Source organism: Carassius carassius, chromosome 7 (genome assembly GCF_963082965.1).
Source record: "Carassius carassius chromosome 7, fCarCar2.1, whole genome shotgun sequence".
Lineage (NCBI taxonomy): Eukaryota > Metazoa > Chordata > Actinopteri > Cypriniformes > Cyprinidae > Carassius > Carassius carassius.
The window spans coordinates 33,803,321-33,828,635 of NC_081761.1; the positions used below are offsets into that span (position 1 = coordinate 33,803,321).

The following is a 25,315-nucleotide window of genomic DNA, read 5'->3' on the forward strand; positions in this document are numbered from 1 at the left end:
GCTAAAAACCTCTTGTTGGTCCTCATATTAATATAAGCAAAGCTAATGTCATGAAAAATTATCCTTATTTGTTTTGCATCAACGGTTAACGGAAATCAAAGTTTAAATAAGAAGCTTTTAAAGTCAACTTTACTTTCTTAAAGCATATATGTATGAAATTATGCACAAATTGTATTGTAAATAAAAAAAAGCTCTATCAAAATAATTTAAAATGTCAGGCATGAAGGAACAAAGCCTTAATTTTTGAGTCCCATTCTACAGTTTGCTTAATTCAATTTCTTGTTAAACTTACAAATGCAAACAGCTTTCGTGTTGACTTTAAATAGGACAAGTGATCTATTGAATTCAGGTACATTCAAAACGATCATCACTCGGATTACGTCATTCTACATGATATGGATTCGTTTACAGAACGTTGTTTTACTGAGAATGTTACAGAAAGGCTAAAATTTGCACTAATTGTTTCATTTTTGGGAGAAATACAGAAATAGCTCTGATTTTAGAGAAATATATAAAATCCTCCATTAGACATATATCATTAATCCTTTCCCCAACTAAAAACAACCAAGCAAATGCGTATGCCCACATCTAACCTCCTCACAACGCATAATACTACTATGAGACGTTTGCTTTCAATTGATGCTGATTTAGTCAAATATTCCCTAAGGGAACACGCATATACACGTGCAAGCACACTTCTTCAACATGCTAGAGTGCATTCAACCCAAATGCTGTCAATTCCATTGGAATTTGTTCACCGAGTGATTGCATCCGCCCCATCCCCAACCAGTCTGCGAGTCTCCCCTTGACTTGTAAACTCAAAGAAATAATGGGGGGAAACCGGTGTCCCGAGTAGATGCAGTGCTTGTGTGGTGGCAGGGGGGGGGGCACGCAGGCTCTCCGCGACTCTCACTCGTCTTCGAAATTCTGATTGAGCAGGAAGTTTGCAGCCAGGTTCTCGTTCTTCTCACAGGCGAAGTACGCCTGGACCACAAGAGCTTCTGAAAACCCCAGAGCTTTTAACTGAGAGAGAAAGACAGGTTAGATTAGATGCTTTCCATTTGTGCAACACTGGGTTATAATAGTTAAAAAAAATCTATATCCATGAATTATTTATTTATTTATTTTTTGGTATCTGAAAAAAAAAGTATATATAGATCTACTAGATATTTTTCAAAGTCATCTGGTTGGTAAGGTACCATTTCTCGTTCTCATCAGTGGTGTTCACTCACCCTCTCGATGGCTTCTTTCTCCTGTTGCGTCACCTGGATGTAACTCTCAGGAGCCGCCTCGTCAGCCAGAGCACCCAAATCAGCAAACTCTCCACCCTCTCCACCCTCGACTTCACCCTCACCCACCGGTGCGTTCAGCATCTGGATGAAGAGCTCCTGATGCTGGCTGATTTGCTGCCGTCAATGAAACATGTGAGTAAAAGACTTGAGAGCGTACACAAACAGACTCTGAGGCTTTGTGCTGGAGATGTGTGATCACCTGCAGGAGTTGGGGGTTCTCCTGTCCCAGCTGCTGCAGGAGGGCTGGCAGTAAGGACGGGTTCTGCTGGATCACCTGCCTCATGCTCTGGAACTGCGGCTGAGAGCGCAGAAACTCCAGTGGATTCTCACCTAACAAAACATCAGACACTCGGTCAACTGTCCAGTCTGTCTTCATGATCGGGACGGGCACTATACTGAATACTGACAATATATTAGTAATAATGCAATCATTTAAATGTGCATCTTATTTGAGTAAAATCATTAAATGGCTATTAAAAGTGATTTGCCGTGAACAAAAAAGTAAATGTAGTAAAAATGGCATTAAAGTTTGTCTGCTGGATTCCTCTGAAACTCTGATTCAAATTAAGTATATTAAATATCAAAGAAAGTATATTCATAAAAATCTTATGCATACAAATTCTTATTCAATTAAAACTGGAAATTACTTTAAATAGTTTTTGCTTGAAAATATACACCACCATTCAAAAGTTTGGGCTTAGAAAGATTTTTTTTAATAAATGTATATTTTTATTCAGCAAGGACATAATAAATTGGTCAAAAGTGACAGTACTGGCATCTGTAAAGTTAGGAAAAAAATCTAGTTTAAATAAATAAATCAGAGAATCTTTCATCAGAGAATCCTAATCATCAGAGTCAATTCATCAGAGAATCCTAAGGAAAAATGTAGTATGGTTTTTTAACAATAATATTAAGCAGCAGAAGTGCGTTCAACATTGATAAGAAATATTTAAAGAGCAGCAAATCAGCATATTAGAATGATTTCTGAAGGCTCACAGGAATAAACTGCATTTCAAAATATATTCAAACAGAAAACGGTGTGATAATATTTTGCAATATTTCTCTCTTAACTAAGAACCTTTGAGAACTCAACATTACATACTAAACATTTGAACGGTAGTGTAGATTGCTTTAAAAAGGAATAAAGACCTTTGTAAGCACATTTATTTACCTTCTGCGGGCTGCGTGTCTGTGGGGAGCTGAGCTGGAGCAGGAGTAGTTTCCTGCACTGGGACAGTAGGAATCCCCTGAGACGGGACACAACCGTGCATCAGATACACAAACATGCATGGAGATCTCTTCAAAACATACACAAGTATAATAATAATAATAATAAAGAGCAAGTGTGAATGGTGTAATAAATACATTTGGAAAGCATGTATTTGTACAGCCACACTCACATTGAGCAGATACTCCACAGCACGGTGAGGGTTGTTATAACTGGCCTTGAGTGCCGCCACCACTTTATCTCTCTCATAGCCCATAGACATGATATTTGTGAGCATGGCGTCATACTCCTGACCTTTGACTGCAAAACACATGTGCATGAACATCTGAGAGACAAAAACCATCTCTACACATTTACTGCAAATAAACCAGGAAGATTTTCAGAATCAAGCTGATGAAGATTTTCTCAGTACCTAATGTTGAAGATGCATCTTCCCCATCAGCCCCGAGACCTGAGGCACTACAAAAACAGATTATGATTTAGTTATCGCAGCAGTCGGCTCTAAATATATATAAGTATATACACGTGTGTGTGTGTGTGTGTGTGTGAATATACATACATATATATATATACCGTGTATATACTTTTTTTTTCTTTTTTTTTATTAATTATTTTAGATTTCTAAATAGATATTCAATTATTTGTTTAAAATTCTATTTAATACTTTATTAAAACAAATATGATATTATATTAAATAACCATGGTACCATCTATTTATTTTGACTATACAGTTAATAAACCCATTTTATTCTTTACTTTTTATTAGCAACATGATAGAAGCAAAGTAAAACATAAGATTATTTATAACTAATAAATTGCTTTTCACTCTTACATAGACAATGATTAAAAGCAGTCAGCCCAATCATGCAAATATATATCTCCAGTGATATAAACAAGTGTAGAAACATGCAGAGTTTCTGACAGGAATCCTGGTTGAGTCTCACCGCTCAGGGCTCTGTGCAGGCGAGATGGTTGCAGGAGGGTCGTCTGAACACTCGTCTCTGGGGATGGGAAGGGAGGCAGGAGCTGGAACGGGAGGAGGAGAGGAGGAAGAGGAAGGCGCAGCGGCAGATTTGGGTGGTTCTGAGGGTGCAGTGGGTGATCCTGGTGCTTTTGTCTGGACAGAAGAAAAACAAATATTTTGATTGTTATTAGGGATGCACCAATATGAACATTTTGGCCAATACCGATAACCGATAATTCTTTAATTATGAAAGCCGATAACCGATATGTTGGCCGATAAACCTAAATCCACATTTTTACATAATTTTTGAGAGCCTGATTAGCAAAAATTTCTCATTAAAAGGCATTAAACACTTCAACATAAATCAAACATTAAGCAGCCTTACAAAGAAATAAAATAATGCTTAAATAATGGAAACAAGTTACTGGACAACATTACTTGCGTGTAAAAAAAACATAAGGCGATAAGACGAAGTGTTTTGAAAGAGGTCAAGCATGTAAGGACTATAGCCAAAGATACTGTCAAAATCAATAACTTTTGTCATCATTAAGAGTATTTGGCACCTCCAGTTAATGTAGGCCTGTTATTTTCTGGCTATTATTATAAGGTTACTGTTATTATTAAATTAATATCACAATTAATCACCACATAACTGACAACCTGTAACTCACAGCCTGAAGGGCTGAATGAACACCGGTAAACTGAAGTGCTGCCATATTATTTAACTCAAGGAAACGAATCATATATTAACACGGGCGAACAAAGATTCCCTTAAATTATTTTATAGTAGCTAATAATCTCATTATAATATGACAGGCTTGCCCTGCACATGTTGCAGTTCACTGTATTTTCATTATTGAAGTGTTTCCAATGATATTTCAAGTAATTAAAAACCATCATGGTGAACAGCAGCACATCTGAAGTGTGCAGGAAATAATGCATTATTTATCGGTTGTAAGATATCGGCCAAATTCTCTTATCGGTTCAATAACGATAACAGAAAAATTAACATTTATCGGCCGATATCGATATGGTGGCCTATATATCGTGCATCCCTAATTGTTATCTTAATTCAGACGGTCAAATCTCTAAACTCTGACCTTGGACACCATCACCACCACAAAGTTCTTCTCATCGATTTTGTATTCCTTGATGGGCGTATCATCCTGCAGGATTTTCCCAGCGTAGATCAGCTTCTGTCCTGCTACTGGAAAACTTTCTCGGCCCTTCTCAGCCTCAATCTTCTCTTTCAATGCCTTCACCTGAGTCAAAACCATAATTATAATTAGTAAAATCAACCTCATACATTTATGTCATCAAAGGAAAATAGCACGTGGATATTCAAGCAACCAGACACGTTCTGACAGCTATTTCAACCCTGTCTTTTTTAATAATACTATTATAATCTTTAAATATATCACACTGGACCACAAAACCAGTGATAAGGGTTAATTTATTTATTAATATTTATACATCTGAAAGTTGAAAAAGTAAGCTTTCTATTGATGTATGTGGTTTGTTAGGATAGGACAATATTTTTCTGAGATAAAGCTATTTGAAAATCTGGAATCTGAGGGTGTGAAAAAAAATAAAAAATACTAAGAAAATAATCTTTAAAGTTGTCCAAATGAAATTCTTAGCAATGCATATTACTAATAGAAAATTACGTTTTGACATATCTATTGTAGGAAATTTACAAAATATCTTCATGGAACATGATATTTTCTTAATATCCTAATAATGGTTTTGTGCTCCAGGGTCACATATAATCTGTAACTCTAGATTATTCTATAGTAACGTTACATAAACCTGACAGACCAACTATCGTGATTACATTTGTTTATACTCTACTCTACAGACAAGTATCTATCTATCGCCTTACACGATCAGTTGATCCCAAATGACTCATTATGGACTCAAAAAAATCCCCTTAAATCGCTATAAATACGCTCCTGTCATGAAGTTACTCACTCAGAGTACATCTACTTTGTTGTAACGTATTTAGACGAGCGAAAGATAGCGCGTAAATACCGTCTGCTCATCGTCGATGTCTATTTGAATGGTCTGCTGCTGCAGAGTCTTCAGTGTGATCTGCATAATTGCTCTGCCTCTGTCTTGTCCTTTCTTCTTGATTCGGGGTCTCTGAGCACTTCTATATCCAGAGGAAATGTTTGATTTCGAGGCGAATGACCGGTGTTAATCGTTTGGAGATGTAGCTCTCTAGCTAACAGGCTAAAAACACGCCTGTGTCAGGGGCGCTGCGTCATTTTCTTCGGCGGTGGCGCGTGGCGGAGCGGACGAGTGAGCTCAGACACAGCGATACCCTCCGGATCTAAGCGGAACGACACTTTGAGTGCGCTTTTTACAATTATATAAATATGACCTTAGACATAACATGGACATGGATGAAGATTTCTTTAATTTAACTTCATAGTCGTGTTTTTATAGAAGTCTGTTTGATCTTCCTTTTGTGTTTTATTTATGTATTTATTTAGTTAGTTATTTCCCACTAAACCAGATTCGGCTCTGCACTAAACACCAATACAGAATAAATATTTTAAATAAAACATGTAAATATATATTTTTTAAAATATCGAAATAAAGAATGAAAGTATTATACAGAGTTTTTTGTTGTTTGTTTGTTTTTATAAATAATAAATAACTTCTGCTAAATAACTAAATGTAAATAAAGAAGATAGTATCAAGTTCAGTGTTTTACTTTTCAGTTATCTTTATTCAGTTAACTCTTTTGCATATGAGGTTTTATATCTTTTTTATATAATAATAATAATATCAGTCAATAAACAGGGTTTTTAAAAACGTGGTTTAAAATGACTCATTTTGGTTTTGTGTATGTGAAATTTACCGAATAAAAGCATAAGATTCCCAATGAAAAATTAATTTTATTGAATATATTAACTATATTTTTAATTCAAAGTACTTAAAAAAATTTTTGCACGATATACAAAAATAATAGTTAAAATAAAAAATTACAGGACCGGAAGTGAAGACTTTAAATAACTTCTCGAATCATGTTAGACACACAAAAGAGAAATGGGTTTCCTTGTGGTCAAAAAATGTGTAGTTTCAGTGTTTGCGTCAGCGTTCAGTGCAAAAACTACAATAACCACAATCCACAGATCAACCCACTTCCGGTCCAAGAGTTTGTAAACAATGAAAGAGGATATGGAGTCGTCAAGAGGTCTTACCTAAAAATATTGCTCTGTACAGGCCATAATAAATGGATATTACATGTCATACCTGTCGAGCACACCCGTTAGTATTAAACCAACCTGGACGTATCGGTTCTCAAGGATTCCCGCTCTTTTAAACGTCCTTCTTGTGTGTGTGAGAATCGGACCGCTGGCTAGCGACGCGGTTGTTTTTCTACACACTAGACAGACATCAGACACAACGGCCTGCAGGAACGACGGACCCTAAACACAACCGAGGACTGGCGAGTCTTTCAAAGGCCACCTAGACGTGTTTCTGTCGTGTTTGTCGTGTGGTGCAGGCTCAGCTCGATGGGGAACTGTCTGTCTTCTCAAGGCGCTGATGATCTGTCCCTGCTCAACGAGTCCGAGGGGGCGAGTCTGCCCGGAGAGCCTCCGCCGCCCTACCAGGTAAAAACAAACTACTAGACCACAAAAATGACTTTCTGTTGTGCACAACACAAGCTAGACTGTAGACACGCTGGGATCGTGTTCGTAACCGCAGTGGGTATTCAATTGTCTGATTCTCGATCTAAAAAAAACAGGAAAAGTTTGCTGTAAGCAGGTTTTGAGAAATCCAATTCTTTCATCATAGATATGCATCTTTGGTATTGACTGTGATCTCTGACAGAGAAAATGTACCACGACTGTTTTGGACAGTGCTTTAGGTACTGCTACAATGACATTATAGGTTATAATGCCATATTAAGCTATAATAATAAAAAAAAAGGTAAATAAATATAGTTTCTGGGACAGATCATGTTTTTGAAAGCATGTCATATATTTGAAAGAAATGCTTCCTTAAATTACAACAAGTCTGTAACGTTACTCTGTGCTTGCAAATACAAAATTGCAACATAACAGTTTCTTTTATGGCCTTTTAAATAAATAAAAGACATTATTTAATTTAATTATTATTAAATAAAAGTGCATTATTTAAGAATTCAGAGAATGTGATATAAAGAATAAAATATATCCGTAATACAGAAGAACACACACACACACACACACACACACATATATATATATATATATATATATATATATATATATATATATATATATATATATGTATGTGTGTGTGTTGCATTCAAAACTTTCTTGCTTTGTGTTCTCATGTTTGAAAGAAGTTTAGAAGTCATCATAAGAGCAGTCTTAAGTATATACGTTATTCTGGACGTCTGAATGCAAACTTTTACTAAAACGGTTAAGAGAATAATCATGTAATTTTATTTTTATGAACATTTTGGATTTTGTAAATAAAGTAAAAATATTATAACATTCTAAATTTGTATTAATGAAATAATTAATCTCCCTGCCCCCTGTCATTTCCATATAATATTAATCTAAAATAAGAGGGAGAGGGAGAGAGAGGGCAAATAAATAAATAAAATGCATCTTTAAAAAATTCAATCAATTAAAAAAAAAAATCATTAATCCTTGTATTTTTCACATACAGCATGGATATATCTTCTAATGGCTGCAGTTACAGGATAGTGTCTACAGGATTGTTATTTCTTTTATTTTGTTAAACTACACACTTTTATAAAATACAGGTTCCAAAAGAGGGTTTTCACTGAGATGCTATAGAATAAACTTTTTTTTTTTTTTTTGCAATTCTTAAAAATATTTTTTTTCTTAGTATGATTTTAATAATCCAAGAAACCTTTTTCCTCTATAAATAACTATTTTGTCTCTTTTTTTCCCTATTTTGAAAAGATTGCATGGTTGTCGATGCCTATAAAGAACCTTTATTTTTAAGAGTGTGAAGCTCTAATAAGCCCTTCTGTGTTCTCCAACCACATGTGGATTGTATTAATTATCTGTGAGCAAATGCTCTCGTGACCCCAGGAGCGGGCGCAGGTGCCAGTGTACCATCCCACACCCAGTCAGACGCGGCTGGCCACTCAGCTGACGGAGGAGGAGCAGGTCCGTATCGCTCAGCGCATTGGCCTCATCCAACACCTGCCCCGAGGGGTCTTCGACCCAGGCACAGAGCCATCCGACAAGAAGATCAAAGAGTGCGTGGTGTCCCGAAAACACGTGAAAACTAGTGCTGTCAAATAATAAATTGCATCCAGAATAAAATTTTTGTTAACAATATATGTGTGTGTGTGCGCGTGGTGTATGTATATATAAATACACACACATGCATGTATATATTTAAGAAAAATATGTTGTTTATATAATAAATAGATTTATATATAATATATATATATATACATAAATACATGTAAATACTAATAAGGTCAAACAGTTAATCGCATTCAAAACTAGTTTTTGTGTACTATGTATATTTATTATGTATATATAAATACACAAACATACAATATATATTTTTAAAATATTTATATATATATATATATATATATATATATATATATACGTACATGCATGTGTGTCTATTTGTATATGCATAATAAATATACACAGTACACACGCATATATTATGTAAACAAAAACTTTTATTTTGGATGCGATTAATCGTTTGACAGCACTAGTGAAAACCACTTTCAAATTTAGCCGGCTGTATGTAAAAATGTTTGCCCTCTGCCCACAGGTGTGTGATCTGCATGATGGACTTTGAGTATGGCGACCCGATCCGGTTCCTGCCCTGCATGCACATCTATCACGTGGACTGCATTGATGCCTGGCTCATGCGCTCCTTCACTTGCCCTTCCTGTATGGAGCCCGTCGATGCTGCGCTGCTGTCTTCCTACGAGACTAACTGAGAGTGCCTGCTGAAAAACCGAGAGACGTGCCAATGAGTCTGCCAAGAGCCCCGAAATGTCTGGGACAGTAGATTGAACAAATGAAGGTGGTGTGACTCTGTGTCTGTGCAGAGACTGTAAAAATGTCCAGTGCTAAACAATAAAACCCCCTGGAAGGATGTTTAAAACCTCTCACTTGCATGTCAAAGCGCTTTCGAATACATATACATGTAATTGATGTAAAAGTTTCAGTGAAGCATCTCTAATGAAGATAGAGCTTTTCAAAAGCAAATTCGAATGAGGAAAATAGAGTTAGATTAATTAATTATATACCTTTTTTCCCCTTTTCTTTTCGTTCTAACTAAATTCATGATATGTGCAATATATATGTGAGAGGGACTCATGTCCTTCTGATTGGATGATGAACCCGCCCATCACTAAAATTCCGCCAATGAGATCATCCCTTCCTGAATTTGACAAGTCTAGAGGGCGGAGTTTCATTTCTGCAGGCTGTGAATGTCACAATTAGATTGCTGAAAAACCTTCATTACGTGAGAGAAACCGAATAAACAAGAAAACGTGCCATGATAATGTTTAAGCTCGTGATGCACTAACTGGTGTTTGAGGTGGTAGTTTTACATACTTTTTCTATAATTTTCTCCAATCTCTTTCCTCGATCACTACGGATGGGTCGTGATGAGGTTGTTTAGTGGTAGTTTTGCCTCGTCAGCTGCTGTTTTCCAGATTCTGGGATGTAAGTTGCCTTTTAACACTGGTATTGGATCATCTTTCCCCTAACTGCTTGTTTTTGGTGTTACATGTTGGATCCTGTTTGTCCCCACTTAGCTTTGCTATGCCTGTTCTTATTGGATAGAACCGTGGGGATCGTCTCCAGTAGTTTTCTTTCTTTATTTTGGAAGAGAATATTAGTGATGCAATCACCAAACTTTGTGCACCTTTCAAATGTTGCAGACTTAAAGTCAGCCTTTATAGTGGAAGCTTTAAATTTTTTGTTGTTGTTGTTTTTTGAACATGGTAAAAAATTTAATGGAAAAAAGCAGTACATGCTTCGGTCAGTTTTGATACTGTTCGTAATGTCTTGAGTCTTTTCTGTATGTTAGCTGAATATATGATCTTAAACCCTTCACAGTTTGAACTGCTTTCAAAATAAATAAACATGCTTGTTGATGCCATGTAAATGTACGTTTGCCAACAATAACATTAGCAGGCATACTTTAAAATGATGTGTTTTGTTTATGTGCAATAATGGCACAAGAATAGTATTATAATACAATAAAGGTTGCCAAATTCTTACACTTTTACATGTTTTGTCTGTTTCTGTCTTCCAAATACACAAATGACCAACGCACGAGAAATCACTGCTCACCCAACATGTGATATTATTATTATAAGTGTATTTTCACTTCCAACTAATGAGAAGTAAAACCTAAATAATCACTTCTGGAATATTCTTGTGCAATGAAAGCAGTTGGTAGAGTCCGGCTGAGTCATCAGTGCAATCAACACACTTCCGGTCGCAACTGGACACCCTAACGTGGCCATTTTGGATCTAAGTTCTGTTCTTTCTAACGCGGTGTTTCTGCTGTTGCGGAGCCAACATGGCGCAGTGTGCAGCTGCTGCTTTGGTGTATTCTAACTGACTTGAGGGCAAGATGGCAGCTTCAGTGGAAGACGAGTTTGAGGATGCGCCTGATGTAGAGCCTTTAGAGCCGACATTAAAGAATATTATAGAGCAGAAATCACTCAAATGGATATTTGTGGGTGGTAAAGGTGGCGTGGGCAAGACAACATGCAGGTGAGTGAATAAACCCCGAGGTTTTACAGCTGAGAGGCTGTTAGCTGTCAGTGCTGCTTTAGCAACAACATAGATTAGTCATGTTTTCTATATTACTGTATTACATTACGGGTGAAAAACACGCTGAAACGCATCAGTGTGTCTCTTAAAATGTATGCATAAAAACGAGCAAATGACAAAACAATTCTCTAAATATAAAACCTTGTATAAGTCGAGATGGTCATTTATGATATTTCAGGAAATACTTAAATGTAAGTAGTTTTTAAAATCATTTTCTGTAAGAATAATAACAATCAATTTATTTGATAAAATATTACAGAAAGACAGGCATGTAAATGAAAGCGGGTGATAATAATCATCTAAGCAGTTCATATTTATCATAAAATCTCTGCCATCTATGATACAGCCACTTTGTTATTCAATAATAATAATGTGATTTTTGCAACAGGTGTTTATAAATGGCAGAATTCACAAGTGTTTTCTTGCACTTAAGATGTTTCTCACATGAACTGATAGATTTTTTGTCATATTTAGTTTGCTTTATAAAGAATGCATACTCTATTATATGAAAAATAAAATGCTTAGATAAGAAACTTTATTGTCATTATAATAATGCAACCAAATTAGTTTGGTAACACTCAGAGACCATCCGATATTCAAAGTTTTCTCCATCTTAATATAATGCTGATTTCTTCTCTGGTTGTGAGTTCTTGTATCTAGAGTAAGTTTCTTTGGCTTGCTGTGTTGCAGCTGCAGTCTGGCGGTTCAGTTAGCAGCGGTGCGAGAGAGCGTCCTCATCATATCCACAGATCCAGCACACAACATCTCAGACGCCTTCGACCAGAAGTTCTCCAAAGTGCCCACCAAAGTCAAGGGCTACGACAACCTGTTTGCCATGGTACGTTCTCAACGGCACACACAGTTTGCTCTAAATGCTGTGTGTACACTAAAAACTGTGCAATGACATAGACATTGACCATCTTGACTTTCTCAGTCCATATGCACAACCTTGTGAAAGAGTTGCCACATAAAAGCAGTTCTATTAAATTATTCTTTGAGATATAGTTCAATATACCTGTGTTTATTTTAGCTCATTATAATCATGTTTAGGTGATGATGTACATGAGGTAAGACTCTGTTCTCCATCGTTGTGTCTCTCTATAGGAAATCGACCCCAGTCTGGGTGTGGCGGAGCTCCCCGATGAGTTCTTCGAGGAGGACAACATGCTCAGTATGGGGAAGAAGATGATGCAGGAAGCCATGAGCGCTTTTCCCGGCATCGATGAGGCCATGAGCTACGCAGAGGTCATGAGGTCAGACTCATCGACGACACACAGCATCTCATGTTGCACTATAATAGACTCATAATGCAATAGCTCTTTCTAAACTGCTCAGTTCAGACCAGATGTGGTTTCAGCCTTCATTAGCATTTCAAACACTTCTTCGATAAAGAGTTGTAAGTCAAGAATGAAACAGAGGGGCTCCAAAATGAATCACAGCATTACAAACTTTCCTCCAAAGCCTCCAAAAGACAAAGATAAAAGTGTGCGATGAATTACATAATTCAGTAATAAAAAAATAGTAAATAAAACCGTGTTTTATCTTGGCCTTTTAGATGACAAACCACCCCCAGTCACTATTTACACCCACATCCAATAGCTGTTTTAATGTTTTTTTTTTTGTTTATTAAAAAATATATTTAAAATATGTGTGGTGTATATATTCATTATTATTATTGACATATCTGTTAATATTATTATTATTATTATAGAAATAAAAAAAATTGTAGAAATAAATTTATACACTAATTTTGGGCCTTCAGAAATCATTCGAATATGCCGATTTAATTTTTTTAAAAATTTATCCCTTTCTCAAATATGAAAGTATTTATAATAACAATTAAGTGTCATTTTTAATGTTTTACAAGAAGTAATATTGTGAGATTATTATTATTTCTTTTTTTAAAAAAATATAACTGATTTCTATTTTGAATCGATTTTAAAATGTAACTCATTCCTGTGATATCAAAGCCTTGGTGAGCGTAAGAGACTTCTTTTCAAAAATATTACAAATTATAATCAGTTCAAAATTCTGACTGCTAATGTAAAAAAAAAAAAGAAAAAAAAAAAAAAAATATATATATATATATATACATATATATATAAAATTATGTAATATAAGTAATATATATTTTATATAAAATTTATTAATTTTATTATTTAAATTTATTAGTAATACAAATATATATATTTTGTCCCATTCTCTTTTTTTTTCTTGTGTAGGTTAGTGAAAGGCATGAATTTTTCGGTGGTGGTGTTTGACACGGCTCCCACCGGACACACTCTGCGTCTGCTCAACTTCCCCACCATCGTGGAGAGAGGACTGGGCCGCCTCATGCAGATCAAGAACCAGATCAGCCCCTTCATCTCACAGGTATCAGCACGGCATTCTGGGAATTGCTGAGTTTGTGATATAGCACTGGAGAACAGTGGAATATACAAGTGTATGGTAGAGAAATGTATATAAGTTCATAGAAAAAAGTGTGAATGTTTATATAAAAAAAAAAAAAACAGCAATTTGACTTCCTGTCAAACTTGTGCAGATGTGTAACATGTTGGGGCTTGGAGACATGAACGCAGATCAGTTGGCGTCTAAACTGGAAGAGACGCTCCCTGTCATCCGCTCAGTCAGCGAGCAGTTTAAAGACCCGGTGAGTGTCATGCCTCAGTAGTCCCTGTTAAAGCCTGATCAAAAATGTTGATTCCTGAATGTTGATTTCCGTTTGGCATACAGGAGCAGACGACGTTTATCTGCGTGTGCATCGCAGAGTTCCTGTCTCTGTATGAGACAGAGCGTTTGATTCAGGAGCTGGCCAAGTGTCGCATCGACACGCACAACATTATCGTCAACCAGCTGGTGTTCCCTGACAGCGAGCGGCCCTGCAAGATGTGTGAAGCCCGACACAAGATTCAGTCCAAGTATCTGGACCAGGTGTGTATGTGTGTGTTTATGACTTTGCATTTATATGGTTTGGAAACCTGTGACAAGACTTCTAGTCTTGGTAGAAAGAGTGGAGCTTCTTCACTGTTCCGCTTTGGTCTCAGTATCTTTATAGTAAATCATTATCTGTTGTTCTGACATCTAGCGCTGTTGTGCTACAGGCGTCCCACGTTTGAATCCCAGCTCGAGGACCTTTCCCGCTCCCGTCTGTTTACACTGTCCTGTCATTCAGATCGAACCAATGCATCATTTACTTTAGTTACATTTTATTGTACCTTCAGGAGTTTAAAAACGAATCTAATTTCTTCAACCTCTTCCTCTTTCCTTTCTTTTCTATTTCTTCCTTTACTTCCCCTTTCCTACTTTCCCTTTTCTTTTTCTTCTTCCTTTTGTTGTTTATACTTTTCCTTTGTTTTCCCTGCTCCTTCCTTTTCCCTTCATCTTCTCTTTTTCCTCTTTCTTTTTCCTTTAAACTTTCCTATTTTCCTTTTCCTTTTTCTACCTTTCTAAATTTCTACTTTTTTCTGTTCTCGCTACTTTTTCTTTACACTTTTTCCTCCTCCTCTTCTTTCCTTTCTACTTTTACTTTTTTCTTAATCCTCTTTCTTTACCTTCCCCATTTCCTTTTTCCCTGTCTGTTCCTTTTTTCTTCCTCCTGTTTACTTTCTCTCTGTACATGTTTCTTTCTTTTTCCTTCCTCTTGTTTTCCTTTCCCATTTCTTTTACCTCATTGTTTTTTCTTAATTCTTAATCCTTTCAATGTTTCTGTATTCCTTTTCCTTATTTTATCTCTTTCATTTTCTTTTCTTTCCCTTTTTTCTTGTCTTTTCTCTTCCTTGTCTTTATTTCCACGGAGCTGTTGTGTGAGCGGTGAGAACTTTCTTGCGTTTTCTTATTTACATTTCCTTTTTTCCTTCCAAAAATACATGGTTTAGGAAACAAATTGTTAATATAGTGGGGGTTGTGTGGCAGGATGGCGTCTCTTGAGGAGACGCCGCCATTATCACTCCGCAATGGTTTTAGATGGGTTCCTGAGGATAATGCCACAGTGGAGGATGTGTTAATTGCAGTTGGCGATCAAATTGGTCGTGAGAACATCGTATCTGCTTCACGGATGAATCAGGCTGTCGTCGTTTTTTTGAAGGAACAAAATTTAGTGAATCGTTTAATTGTAAGTGGCCTTACTGTTAAATATGCTTTTGTGCAACTTTCTCCAATGTATATATCGACAACAAAGGTTACAATTTCAAATGTCCTGCCTTTCGTATCAAATGACGTTTTGCAACGTGAGTTAGCATGTTTTGGAAAAATTGTTAGTCCCTTTAAATCTGTTGCGCTTGGATGTAAACATCCGTCGCTGAAGCACGTCACGTCTTTTAGAAGATACGTTTACATGGTGCTTGAATCGCCTGAGAATACACTGGATATAAATTTTCGCGTTTAACACGAGGGAAGATTATATATGGTGTATGCAACTACTGGCAGCATAAGATGTTTCGTGTGTGAAGACAGCGGACACAAACGCCTGATGTGTCCACATAAGAAATCAGGTGCAGAAAACACGGCAGGAGCAGAGGACGAGGGCGCAAACAATAGCGTTGATGCGGCCCAAGATGAGGTTGTTCCATTAGTTGAGGTGAGTGATGTGAATTCAGATGCTGTGTTACCGGCTGTTGACACTGAAAATGAGGATGTGGTAGCTATTGTAGGCCCAGAGATTAGCGCAACTGATCTGGTTGTTTCTGATGTTAACAATGAAGAAGTAGCTAGTAACAGCGGTACTAAAACGGGGGAGAGTGCAAATGCTGAAAATTAAATGTTTTCAAGCGTCTTGAATAATGAGGAAATGGAGGAGGAGCAGTCTGATGATACTGAGTCACAAGTTTCTATGTGTGAAAATGATGCTAGTGTATTTAATAAATCTCAGACAGTTTTTTCAAGAGTTTTTAATAAAGATTCGTTGTATAGTCTGGAAGAAATTAACAATTTTTTGGACGAAACGTATGGTAAACAAATTAACATGAATTATTTCTTCTCAGATGTAGACAAGTTTGTTCACTCTGTTAGTTTCTATCAGAAGACTGTTGGAGTTGATGAACTTTGTGAGAAGAAGCGTTTTCGTTTGAAAAAGCTTCTTACCACTATCAGAAAAAGTAAAGCAATGGGTAAGAGAAAGAGTAAATCCCAAAAATTCTAAACCATGTATTACACCGTGTCTTTTCTTTTATTTTCCATCTTAATTTTATATATGGAGGCTTTGAAGATAGGCTCTTTAAATATTAATGGTGGGAGGGATAGTGTAAAGCGTGCTACAGTCTATGAAATAATTGAGCAAAAAGAGCTTGATATCGTCTTTCTCCAAGAAACTCACAGTGACTTGATGAATGAAGTTGAATGGAATTTGTGGTGGAAAGGACACAAAATACTCAGTCATGGTACAAGTTTAAGTAGAGGTGTAGGCATCTTTCTTTCTTCAAAAATAAGGGCGGATATTATAAGTATAGAAGAACCAGTGAAGGGTCGATTGTTGGTGGTTAAAGCTCAAGTCCAAGAGATGCTTGTGTTTCTGATAAATATTTATGCACCAACGGTGGGACAGGAGCGCCTTAATTTTTTAGATATACTTAGTGAGAGTCTTAAAAAGTGTCTTAGTGAAGGATGTGTAGTTATTGGTGGAGATTGGAATTGCACTATTAATTTTACTATAGATCGTAATACAGAGGAACCTCATATACAGTCCTCAAGTGCATTGTCAAAACTTATTAAAGATTTCCAGCTTTTGGATATGTGGAGAATTAAACACCCAAATGAGAGACAGTATACATGGATTAAGGCTTTTAATAATCGAGTAAGTGCTGCCCGACTTGATAGATTCTATGTATCAAAATCTTTTAACAGTAGAGTAATTGAGTGTTGCATTTGTCCTGTGGGTTTTTCTGATCATCATTTAGTTATTATGACAATGAACATGTCAAATACACCTAGAAAATCTGCGTACTGGCATTTTAATGTAAAATTGCTGCAGGATGCTGCGTTTTGTGAAAATTTAGTTTTCTTTTGGGATGACTGGAAAAAAGAAAAGATTTCTTTTGAAAACTTGAAACAATGGTGGGATGTAGGCAAGACTCAAATAAAAAAATTCTGTCAGCAGTATACAGCAAACTGTAGTAGTAGAATAAAGAATGTGATCGAAACACTTGAAAAGCAAATTAATTTAATGGAAATGCAGTTGGTTAATGCACACAATTCTATATTGTACAATGATTTGCAAACAAAAAAGAGAGAGCTTAGTCGAGTCTCAAATGAGAAAGTTAAAGGAGCCTTGATAAGGTCCCGTTTCATGTCATTAGCAGAAATGGATGCCCCAACTTCTTTCTTCTTCAACCTGGAATATAAGGCGGCTCAACAAAAACAAATGCCATGTCTGAAACTCCCTGATGGGAGGATAACGTCTAAGACTGTAGAAATGAGAAACCATGCTGTGGATTTTTATTCAAGCCTTTATGCTGCAGAGAACTGTGAAAATAGTGACTGTATGACACAACTTCTTCAGGGTCTTCCTCAGCTGGACTCTGGCTCTAAAACTGTCCTGGATGCTGGCATAACATTTGAGGAAGTTACTGCTGCTGTGCGACAACTTAATTCAGGACGACCCCCTGGATTAGATGGACTGCCAGCAGATTTTTATAAAAGTGTTTGGGACTTCATTGGACACGATTATTTTGAGTTTTTATGTGAATCTATAAGAGAAGGTGTTTTACCAACTTCCTGTCAATATGCTGTCTTATCACTGTTACCAAAGAAGGGGGATTTAGCCCTTTTAAAGAACTGGCGTCCTGTTGCCTTTCTTACAACAGAATTAAATATTCTCAAAATGTCTGGCAAATAGATAAAAAAATGTTTTAGGTTTGATTGTACACAAGGATCAGTTATATTGCATTCCAAAACGGTCCATTATGGATAATTTGTTTTTAGTGCGAGACATTGTGGATATTTGTAATGGAATCAATGTAAATGTTGGTTTTATTGCTTTGGATCAAGAAAAGGCTTTTGATCGTGTGGATCACAATTACCTTTTTAATGTATTGAAGGTTTTTGGTTTTGGCGAAACATTTTTACATGTGATATTACAGATATTATATAATGGTGCATCATGCATGGTTAAGATAGGGGGCACGTTGAGTTGGCCAATTCCTATTTTAAGGGGTATTCGGCAAGGCTGTCCATTGTCTGGCCAATTATACAGTTTAGCAATTGAGCCGCTGCTTTTTAGACTTCGAGAAAGACTGTCGGGTTTTAATGTGCCTGGTCTATCTTTAGATTCAAGAATGTCTAACGCATTCTCATCCCAAGGCATCATATACTGACCCTCTTGACATTTCGTCAACATCCTACGCATATGGCACCCTCTAGCGTCAATATGAGACACAGATTATGGGTTAAGGTTAGGGTTAGGGTGAGGGTTAGGGTTAGACCGCTAGGAGGCGCCTTCTGGCCCATTTTTATCTGCTTCTAATATTGACGCTAGAGGGTGCCATGTGCGTAGGATGTTGACGAAATGTCAAAAGGGTCAGTACATGACGCCTTGGGATGAGAACGGTCTGGAATGTCTCTCTCTGCCTATGCTGATGATATTACAGTTTTTGTAAACAATGCTGAAGATATTAACTGTCTATCTGAGGTACTTAGACTTTATGAGAAAGCTTCATCAGCTAAAGTGAACTGGGCTAAAAGTGAAGCTTTTTGGGCTGGTAAAGGGGATTTTGAGAGTCTCCCAAAGTTACCTGGAGACCTAAAGTGGGGCAGAGAGGGACTTAAATTATTGGGCATTTTTTTTTGGGTCAAATGATTATCTAAAGAAAAATTGGGAGGGGCTAGTGGAGAAAGTTTGCAGCAAGTTGTCTAAATGGAAATGGTTGCTGCCGCAGTTGTCCTATAGGGGGAGGATTTTAGTGACCAATAATTTGGTTGCTTCTACCCTGTGGCATAAAATAACTGTGTTACAGCCACCTGTTGGACTTATTGTGGAGATTCAAAGGCAACTTGTGAATTTTTTTTGGTCTGGGCAACACTGGATTTGTGCTGCTGCGTTATACCTTCCAGTTCAATAGGGAGGCCAAGGATTGATCGACATCAGATCCAGAATCATGGCTTTCCGGTTGCAAGCAGCTCAGAGACTGTTGTATCACACGGATGCTTCATGGATTAAGACAGCTTCTGCTCTTCTCAGGAGGGTCAGAGGTATGGTTTTGGACAAACATCTGTTTTTAATGAAGCTCCAGAATGAGGACCGTGTGAATTTGACTGTTTTCTATAAGTCCGTTCTGGAAGCATGGAAGGTGTTCACCATTTCACGTACACCGAACACACATGCTGGATTATGGCTTTTTGAAGAGCCACTTTTTCTTAATGACTTTCTACCGTCAAGACTTGTGTCTGGACCCAGCTTGTGTGCATGTTTCACTGCTGCGGGATGTACAAAGTTGGGACATATTTTGACCAAGAGCTTAGAGGAACTTAGTGAAAGGACTAGAGTGAGATCTCTAAGATTGCTGAAACAAGCTACAACTGGAATTTTAAAGTCTTTGCAGGCGGACCATAAGGTTTTTACAAATGACTCTATTGCAACTGATCAATGGAGAAAGGGGGTTCCTTATGTTTTCTCTTCTCTGAATGTGACTATTGCTGTGGGAGAATGGCAAGATGATGAGAACTGTCTTTTGTCTTTTGAAACCCCTCGGCTTGGAGTTTTTGAGGAAGTGGGGAAAAAAGCCCTTTATATCTCCTGTGTGAAAGCATCCAATGCTGGTCGCTTGCATGGACTTGCTTCAAGTAAATGGACAGATTTTTTTGTAGTTCTTTCCTCCCCTAGAGGCTGCTGGCGGTCCTTATACAAACGCCCCATTGATTAAAGAACGGTAGACCTTCAGTGGAGAATCGTTCATGGGGCGATAGCCACAAACAGATACGCACATTGATACTTCTGTAGGGGTGGGCTGTCCCTTCTTTAAAGAGGTTGAAACGGTTTTTCATCTATTTGTACAGTGTGCTCGGCTAAACAATTTGTTTTCATTTTTATCCCAATGGTTCATTGAAATAGGTGAAGCTTTCTCTTATGAAATGTTTATATATGGTCCAAGGTATACGGAAAAAAGGAAAAGTCAGTTGACTTTACTCAATTTTTTGTCTGGTACAGCTAAACTTGCTATATGGAAATCGAGAAAGAATAAGTTGTCAGGATAGGGTTCTCTGGATGTGTTGATGATCTTCAAAGGCTTGGTGGCGGCTAGGCTTAGAATAGAGCATGCCTATTAAAAATGGTAAATTGTGTAGAATCTTTTGTGTATATATGGGGGATAAATGAGGTGCTTTGCACAGTAGATGATGATGATGATTATTTAATGCTTGCTTTTTAAAAGGTTTCTCATTTTAGCATTAATACTATAGCTGTTCTTGTTTTGTGAGTGTATAATATTATTGTGAACACATTATTGTTCTAAATAAAGGTGTATTTAAATTAAAAAATTCTCTCTCTCTCTCTCTCTGACTCTCTCTCACTGTCTCTGTCTCTCTCTCTTTCTCTTTCTCTCTCTCACTGTCTCCGTCTCTCTCTCTCTCTCTCTCTCTCTCTCTCTCTCTCTCAGATGGAGGATTTATATGAAGATTTCCACATAGTGAAGTTGCCCCTGCTGCCTCACGAGGTTCGAGGAGCGGACAAGGTCAATACTTTCTCCAAGCAGCTGCTGGAGCCCTACAGTCCGCCCAAAAAGTGACTGAAATGATTTCCACGGATCAAACACACACCATCGCATCCCTCGTCCCTGATACACACATCCCTCTGGTGTTGGCATCTCCTCACCTTTATTTTCCCCTCTCTCTTTCTCTCTCTGGTTTTCTGATCATGTCATAACTGACACCGCCATATTGCTCCAGTGATCCGTTATGAATGTCGGCCGAGAGTTAAAGGCCCTGTTTAGAAACAAAGTCTTGATGGTTTACATTGCTTTTTGATGATGTATTTAAGCTTTAGAAACACTCATTCCTGATGCGTGTTTGAGAAAGGAGATTCATATTGATATCACCACAGGAATGTAGATCTGGACTCTGATTCAGTGCTTGAACATGAGTTTTATTAGTGTAAATGTCTGTCACTAGCTCAGTTTTACCCGGCACATCTGATTTAGGATCAGTGAATGATACCGTAAACTTTTGTTTCAGATTCTGGTCAATATTAATAGTCTTTATTTTGGTTCCTGATCTGGGCTGCGTTTCCCAAAAGCATCGTAAGCCTAAGTACATCATCGACCCATTGCCATCAGTGGAGCTACAGTCAACTTAGGCTTACGATGCATTTGGGAAAGGCACCCCTGGTCAGTATTGATGTTCCATGAGAGGGTCCAAACATGGTGGATGATGCATATTTAGTGAGTTAAGGGATAGTTCACCCCCAAAAAAGATAATTTTGTCAAAAACAAGGGTGAGTAAATAATGAATACATTTCATTTTTGGGTGAACTATGCCTTTAAACGTAGAGGTAATCGACTAATATTTGCAGTGAACCAAACTGTAATTACTGTGTACAAACATTGTGATTCAATTGATCTAATTTAATTTTTGCAGTTAAAGTGATGCATATATATAGACTTAAGATCATTTCCGTTCACATAGTCTTTAACATTTATTTGCGACATGTCTGTTTCTGGTTCTGGGTTGTGAAGCATATGTGGATGCGTTGTTCTTCCTCTCACTTCTGTTCTTCTTATCATTTGGCAGTAATGTCTGCATGCATCAAAACACAGGAACACACACAGGATCAGGAGCTGGTTTAAATCTACTGCAACCTGTCTGTCTACAGAGATGACTATTAGACAAAACGATACCATGCTGGTTAAGTGTGTTTTCCTGCTTTTATCATCCTGTTATTTGCAGTGGGCTCCTTAGTTCATGAAAACCAGGTACAAGAACTCACAAGCCCGACCGAAAGATTTGCATCTTTAATCAGTTATTAGTCAGTTTTGCCAGTTTCTTTGTTCTCTTATAACTTGTTACTGCCTTTGCAAAGTTGGCTTCTTTTTCTAGAAGCATACCAAGTTTCAAAGCAAATAAAACACTATCCTCCATCTACTGCAGAAGGTGTTTCTGTTCAGTTATTTATGTGAATGCGAGACTTTTGTCTACCATGATTAAAACATTTTACGTTGCATCTAAACCTCTTGCATGCAAAATGCAGAACAGTTAAAGGCTCAAACACTGCAGCAGAGGAACACTGAAAAACATTCAACAACAAAAAAAGTACTGCAGAACCATGAGTTAAGGACGTTAGAAGTTATGAGTGGATTGCTTGCACTGTATGGGATTTTGTGTGGAGTCGGTAAGATTTTAAAATGTTTTTGAAAAGTTCTGTTCAGCAAGGCTGCATTTATTTAAAATCATGATCACTTGTGACCCCAGATTTAATGCAATAAAACTGATAGTGAAAAATGTTATAATTTAAATCTTTTTTTCATATATTTTACAATATAATCCTTCAGAAATCATTCTCATATGCTGATTTGCTGCACTTAAAAAATAAATGAATTTTGAGAGCAGTTGCTTCATATTTTTGTGGAAACATTTAATGGAAATTGCATTTATTTGAAATGGAATCGTTTTTAAATATCTGTGTCAACTTTGATTAGTTTTGCTGAATCAAGTGTTAATTTCTTTATAACAAAAAATCTTCCTGACCCCAAACTTTTGTTAGTCTTTTAAAGGAACAGTTCACCTAAAAGGGAAAATTCATGCTATTGGAAACCAAAATAAATTACATTTTCAGAGTATTGAAAACTAAAAATGGTTCATACACTTGTGCGCTAAAGCTAAATCTCAAAAATAAGAATGTTGTGAAAAAGTTTGGATGTGAAAGTTTTTTTTCTTCTCCAATGTCAAATAGAAATAATAATATGCATTTCATTCCGTTCCTCAAATTCACTGTACATCTTTAAAAGACGTGAATTGCACATTTGTGGTACTGTTTGATGTAGTGCTGTGTGGAGAATGACAGCCTGGTCTTTGACTCAAACTGTACAGAAAAGAGCAGCTTGGCACTCCACAAAATAACTTATTTTGAAACCCAAACCCTTTAAGAAGGACTATCATTCACACTCCTAGAAATAAAAAAAAGTTTTTTATTGATTGTTTCATAAAGAACTTTTAATATTTATGGAACCTGCACAAAATGTTCCTTAAAGTTACAACAACAATGTGCCCCCACTTATAAGCTTTTTAGCTTCTTTGGGGGACCCATTTCACTATACCTAATTTGTATTTTCTGTACCCCCGCTGTATCATCATAGAATTTGCTGGTATTTGTGAATAAACTTAAACTTAAACAACAAAAAGGTTCTTTTAAGAACTGTTCCCTGAATGCTTCTTTGGAGAAAACCAAAATGGTTCTATTGCATCACTACAAAATCGCCCTTTTGGAACCATATTTCAACAATTTAATCAGGATGAGGTTTTCCAGTAAGTCAGGATTTCATTCTGGAGTGAAGGGTTTGCCCGTGAGCCCTGAAGAGTTCAGTCCAGAGGCACGCATTGACACGTTTTCTGTATTTTGCAGAGATTCAGAGGCCACCTTTCATCCATGACCCTAACCAGGACAAACTAGACCCCCATAGAGCCGGAACAATGCCTTTATGTCACAGGTATTCAGAAGATTACAAGAGAGAACAGACTGAGTGTCTGTTCCTGTTTGTGATTTTACCACCCAACGTCTTCCATAAATTCAGAAGAGTCAATGACCTGCATTATGGTAGGATGAATGTATATTCCACAATGCATTCTCGTTTAACTTCTTTGCAGTGTGTAGTTTGGCTGAGTCAGTGTGAAATCCCTGCCTGTCGCTCTCCATCCGTCAGGTCTCTGAGGCGCAGCGGGAGTCTGCACTAATGAGCACCGCTGGAGCAATGCAGCACACATTAACCACATCAAATCAATTCATTTAATTAACTGAATGAACAAATAATAAATAATAATGAACATTTCATTTCAAGGACATAGTTCACAAGAACACTTTATTTGAAACATTACACACAATAATTAAAAAGTTAAAAGTTATCTTCCTCAACATATCTGTATTTAAATTATTTTATAGACTGTTTAGAGGCTTTTTATTTAACTATAAGAATTAAAAAAGCATGGTCTGTTGTAATAAATTGACTACAAAAATAATATCATAAAAAATTATATATGAGGCAACTTTTGACATGGAAAATTACCTTTAATTTATAGGCTACATAACCTTTGACTTGTTACCCAAGGGATTCAAATAATAATATAATACTAATATTTAAAAATGTCAAGGACATAATTCAAGGAGAAATAGTTTTCAACACTATCTTAAAAAAACTGCTTGAATAAAAACATTTGTGCAGTTGAGCATCATTGTTACAAAGTCGAAGCCCTGTGACAGTGTGTCCCGCCTCCTCTGCACATTCACACATACAGTTACATTTTTGTAAGCTGAGTTTTTGCAGAGAAGAGATCATATGTTTGTATGGTGGCATTTGCTTCTAATCTAATGCATCTGGGAGGATGCAGAGATGATGTCCTTTCTCAAAGTCCCACCTCCTCATGAAGGAGGTGCGTTTGACCCTCAAGTTCCTGGCAGGACATAATGAACGACAGTCTGTCTGCACACATGACATGCAGCTCCTCGGGAACATCCTGTGAAATATTTTATTCCTCTGAGGCTAAGGAGAAAAGGTAAGAACACTTAATAATTATGTTTACGTAAAGTTTATTTAATAAATAAACTTTATTCATTGTAAATACAATATTAAAGGAACAGTACTGTGACAATTTATATTGGTAATTGAATATGAGTTTATGGCAAAAATTATTCTTGCGCATAATTGTTGAGAACGTGTGTGAAATCCCGTGGAAAAATAAACACCTGTGGCAGTTCAGCATATTTTCCTGGAAGTAAGCGTATATGCCCACATTTACCTACTTCTGTATTTTAGATGACGAAGCGCTTGTCCCATGAGATCCACAGAAGGATATTTTCACATATGCACTAAACATAGTTTTATGCCATCCTCAGCCAAAT

General features: G+C 36.9%; 3 protein-coding genes across 3 annotated transcripts; 2 read left to right on the forward strand and 1 right to left on the reverse strand.

The window, feature by feature from the left end:
* Positions 1 to 653: 653 nt before the first annotated feature.
* Positions 654 to 5,804, reverse strand: rad23aa (RAD23 homolog A, nucleotide excision repair protein a). The gene is made up of 9 exons (XM_059554701.1): positions 5,516 to 5,804; positions 4,585 to 4,746; positions 3,465 to 3,637; positions 2,933 to 2,979; positions 2,693 to 2,820; positions 2,464 to 2,539; positions 1,492 to 1,622; positions 1,233 to 1,406; positions 654 to 1,023 (listed from the first exon to the last, which is right to left on the reverse strand). The coding sequence occupies exons 1-9, from the start codon at positions 5,579 to 5,581 to the stop codon at positions 910 to 912; spliced, it is 1,071 nt and encodes a 356-aa protein (XP_059410684.1). The 5' UTR covers positions 5,582 to 5,804; the 3' UTR covers positions 654 to 909.
* Positions 5,805 to 6,628: 824 nt separating this feature from the next.
* Positions 6,629 to 9,599, forward strand: rnf11a (ring finger protein 11a). Its single transcript, XM_059554703.1, has 3 exons — positions 6,629 to 7,107; positions 8,548 to 8,717; positions 9,257 to 9,599. The coding sequence occupies exons 1-3, from the start codon at positions 7,009 to 7,011 to the stop codon at positions 9,426 to 9,428; spliced, it is 441 nt and encodes a 146-aa protein (XP_059410686.1). The 5' UTR covers positions 6,629 to 7,008; the 3' UTR covers positions 9,429 to 9,599.
* A 1,401-nt stretch (positions 9,600 to 11,000) lies between these two features.
* Positions 11,001 to 21,672, forward strand: get3 (guided entry of tail-anchored proteins factor 3, ATPase). The gene is made up of 7 exons (XM_059554702.1): positions 11,001 to 11,223; positions 11,974 to 12,121; positions 12,388 to 12,536; positions 13,506 to 13,656; positions 13,826 to 13,933; positions 14,017 to 14,214; positions 20,868 to 21,672. Exons 1-7 carry the CDS (start codon positions 11,081 to 11,083, stop codon positions 20,994 to 20,996), a joined length of 1,026 nt encoding a protein of 341 aa, XP_059410685.1. The 5' UTR covers positions 11,001 to 11,080; the 3' UTR covers positions 20,997 to 21,672.
* The last annotated feature ends 3,643 nt before the right edge of the window (positions 21,673 to 25,315 follow it).

Bases quoted from the DNA above. Each gene is read 5' to 3' on its own strand.
- rad23aa (XM_059554701.1), bottom strand. From the start codon at position 5,581: ATGCAGATCACACTGAAGACTCTGCAGCAGCAGACCATTCAAATAGAC. The intron at 4,747-5,515 runs GTATTTACGCGC...GTTTTGACTCAG, and splicing joins ACATCGACGATGAGCAGACG to GTGAAGGCATTGAAAGAGAA. The intron at 2,540-2,692 runs GTGAGTGTGGCT...GTCCCGTCTCAG, and splicing joins CTGTGGAGTATCTGCTCAAT to GGGATTCCTACTGTCCCAGT.
- rnf11a (XM_059554703.1), top strand. From the start codon at position 7,009: ATGGGGAACTGTCTGTCTTCTCAAGGCGCTGATGATCTGTCCCTGCTC. The intron at 7,108-8,547 runs GTAAAAACAAAC...TCGTGACCCCAG, and splicing joins AGCCTCCGCCGCCCTACCAG to GAGCGGGCGCAGGTGCCAGT. The intron at 8,718-9,256 runs GTGCGTGGTGTC...CTCTGCCCACAG, and splicing joins TCCGACAAGAAGATCAAAGA to GTGTGTGATCTGCATGATGG.
- get3 (XM_059554702.1), top strand. From the start codon at position 11,081: ATGGCAGCTTCAGTGGAAGACGAGTTTGAGGATGCGCCTGATGTAGAG. The intron at 12,537-13,505 runs GTCAGACTCATC...TTTCTTGTGTAG, and splicing joins AGCTACGCAGAGGTCATGAG to GTTAGTGAAAGGCATGAATT. The intron at 13,657-13,825 runs GTATCAGCACGG...AAACTTGTGCAG, and splicing joins TCAGCCCCTTCATCTCACAG to ATGTGTAACATGTTGGGGCT.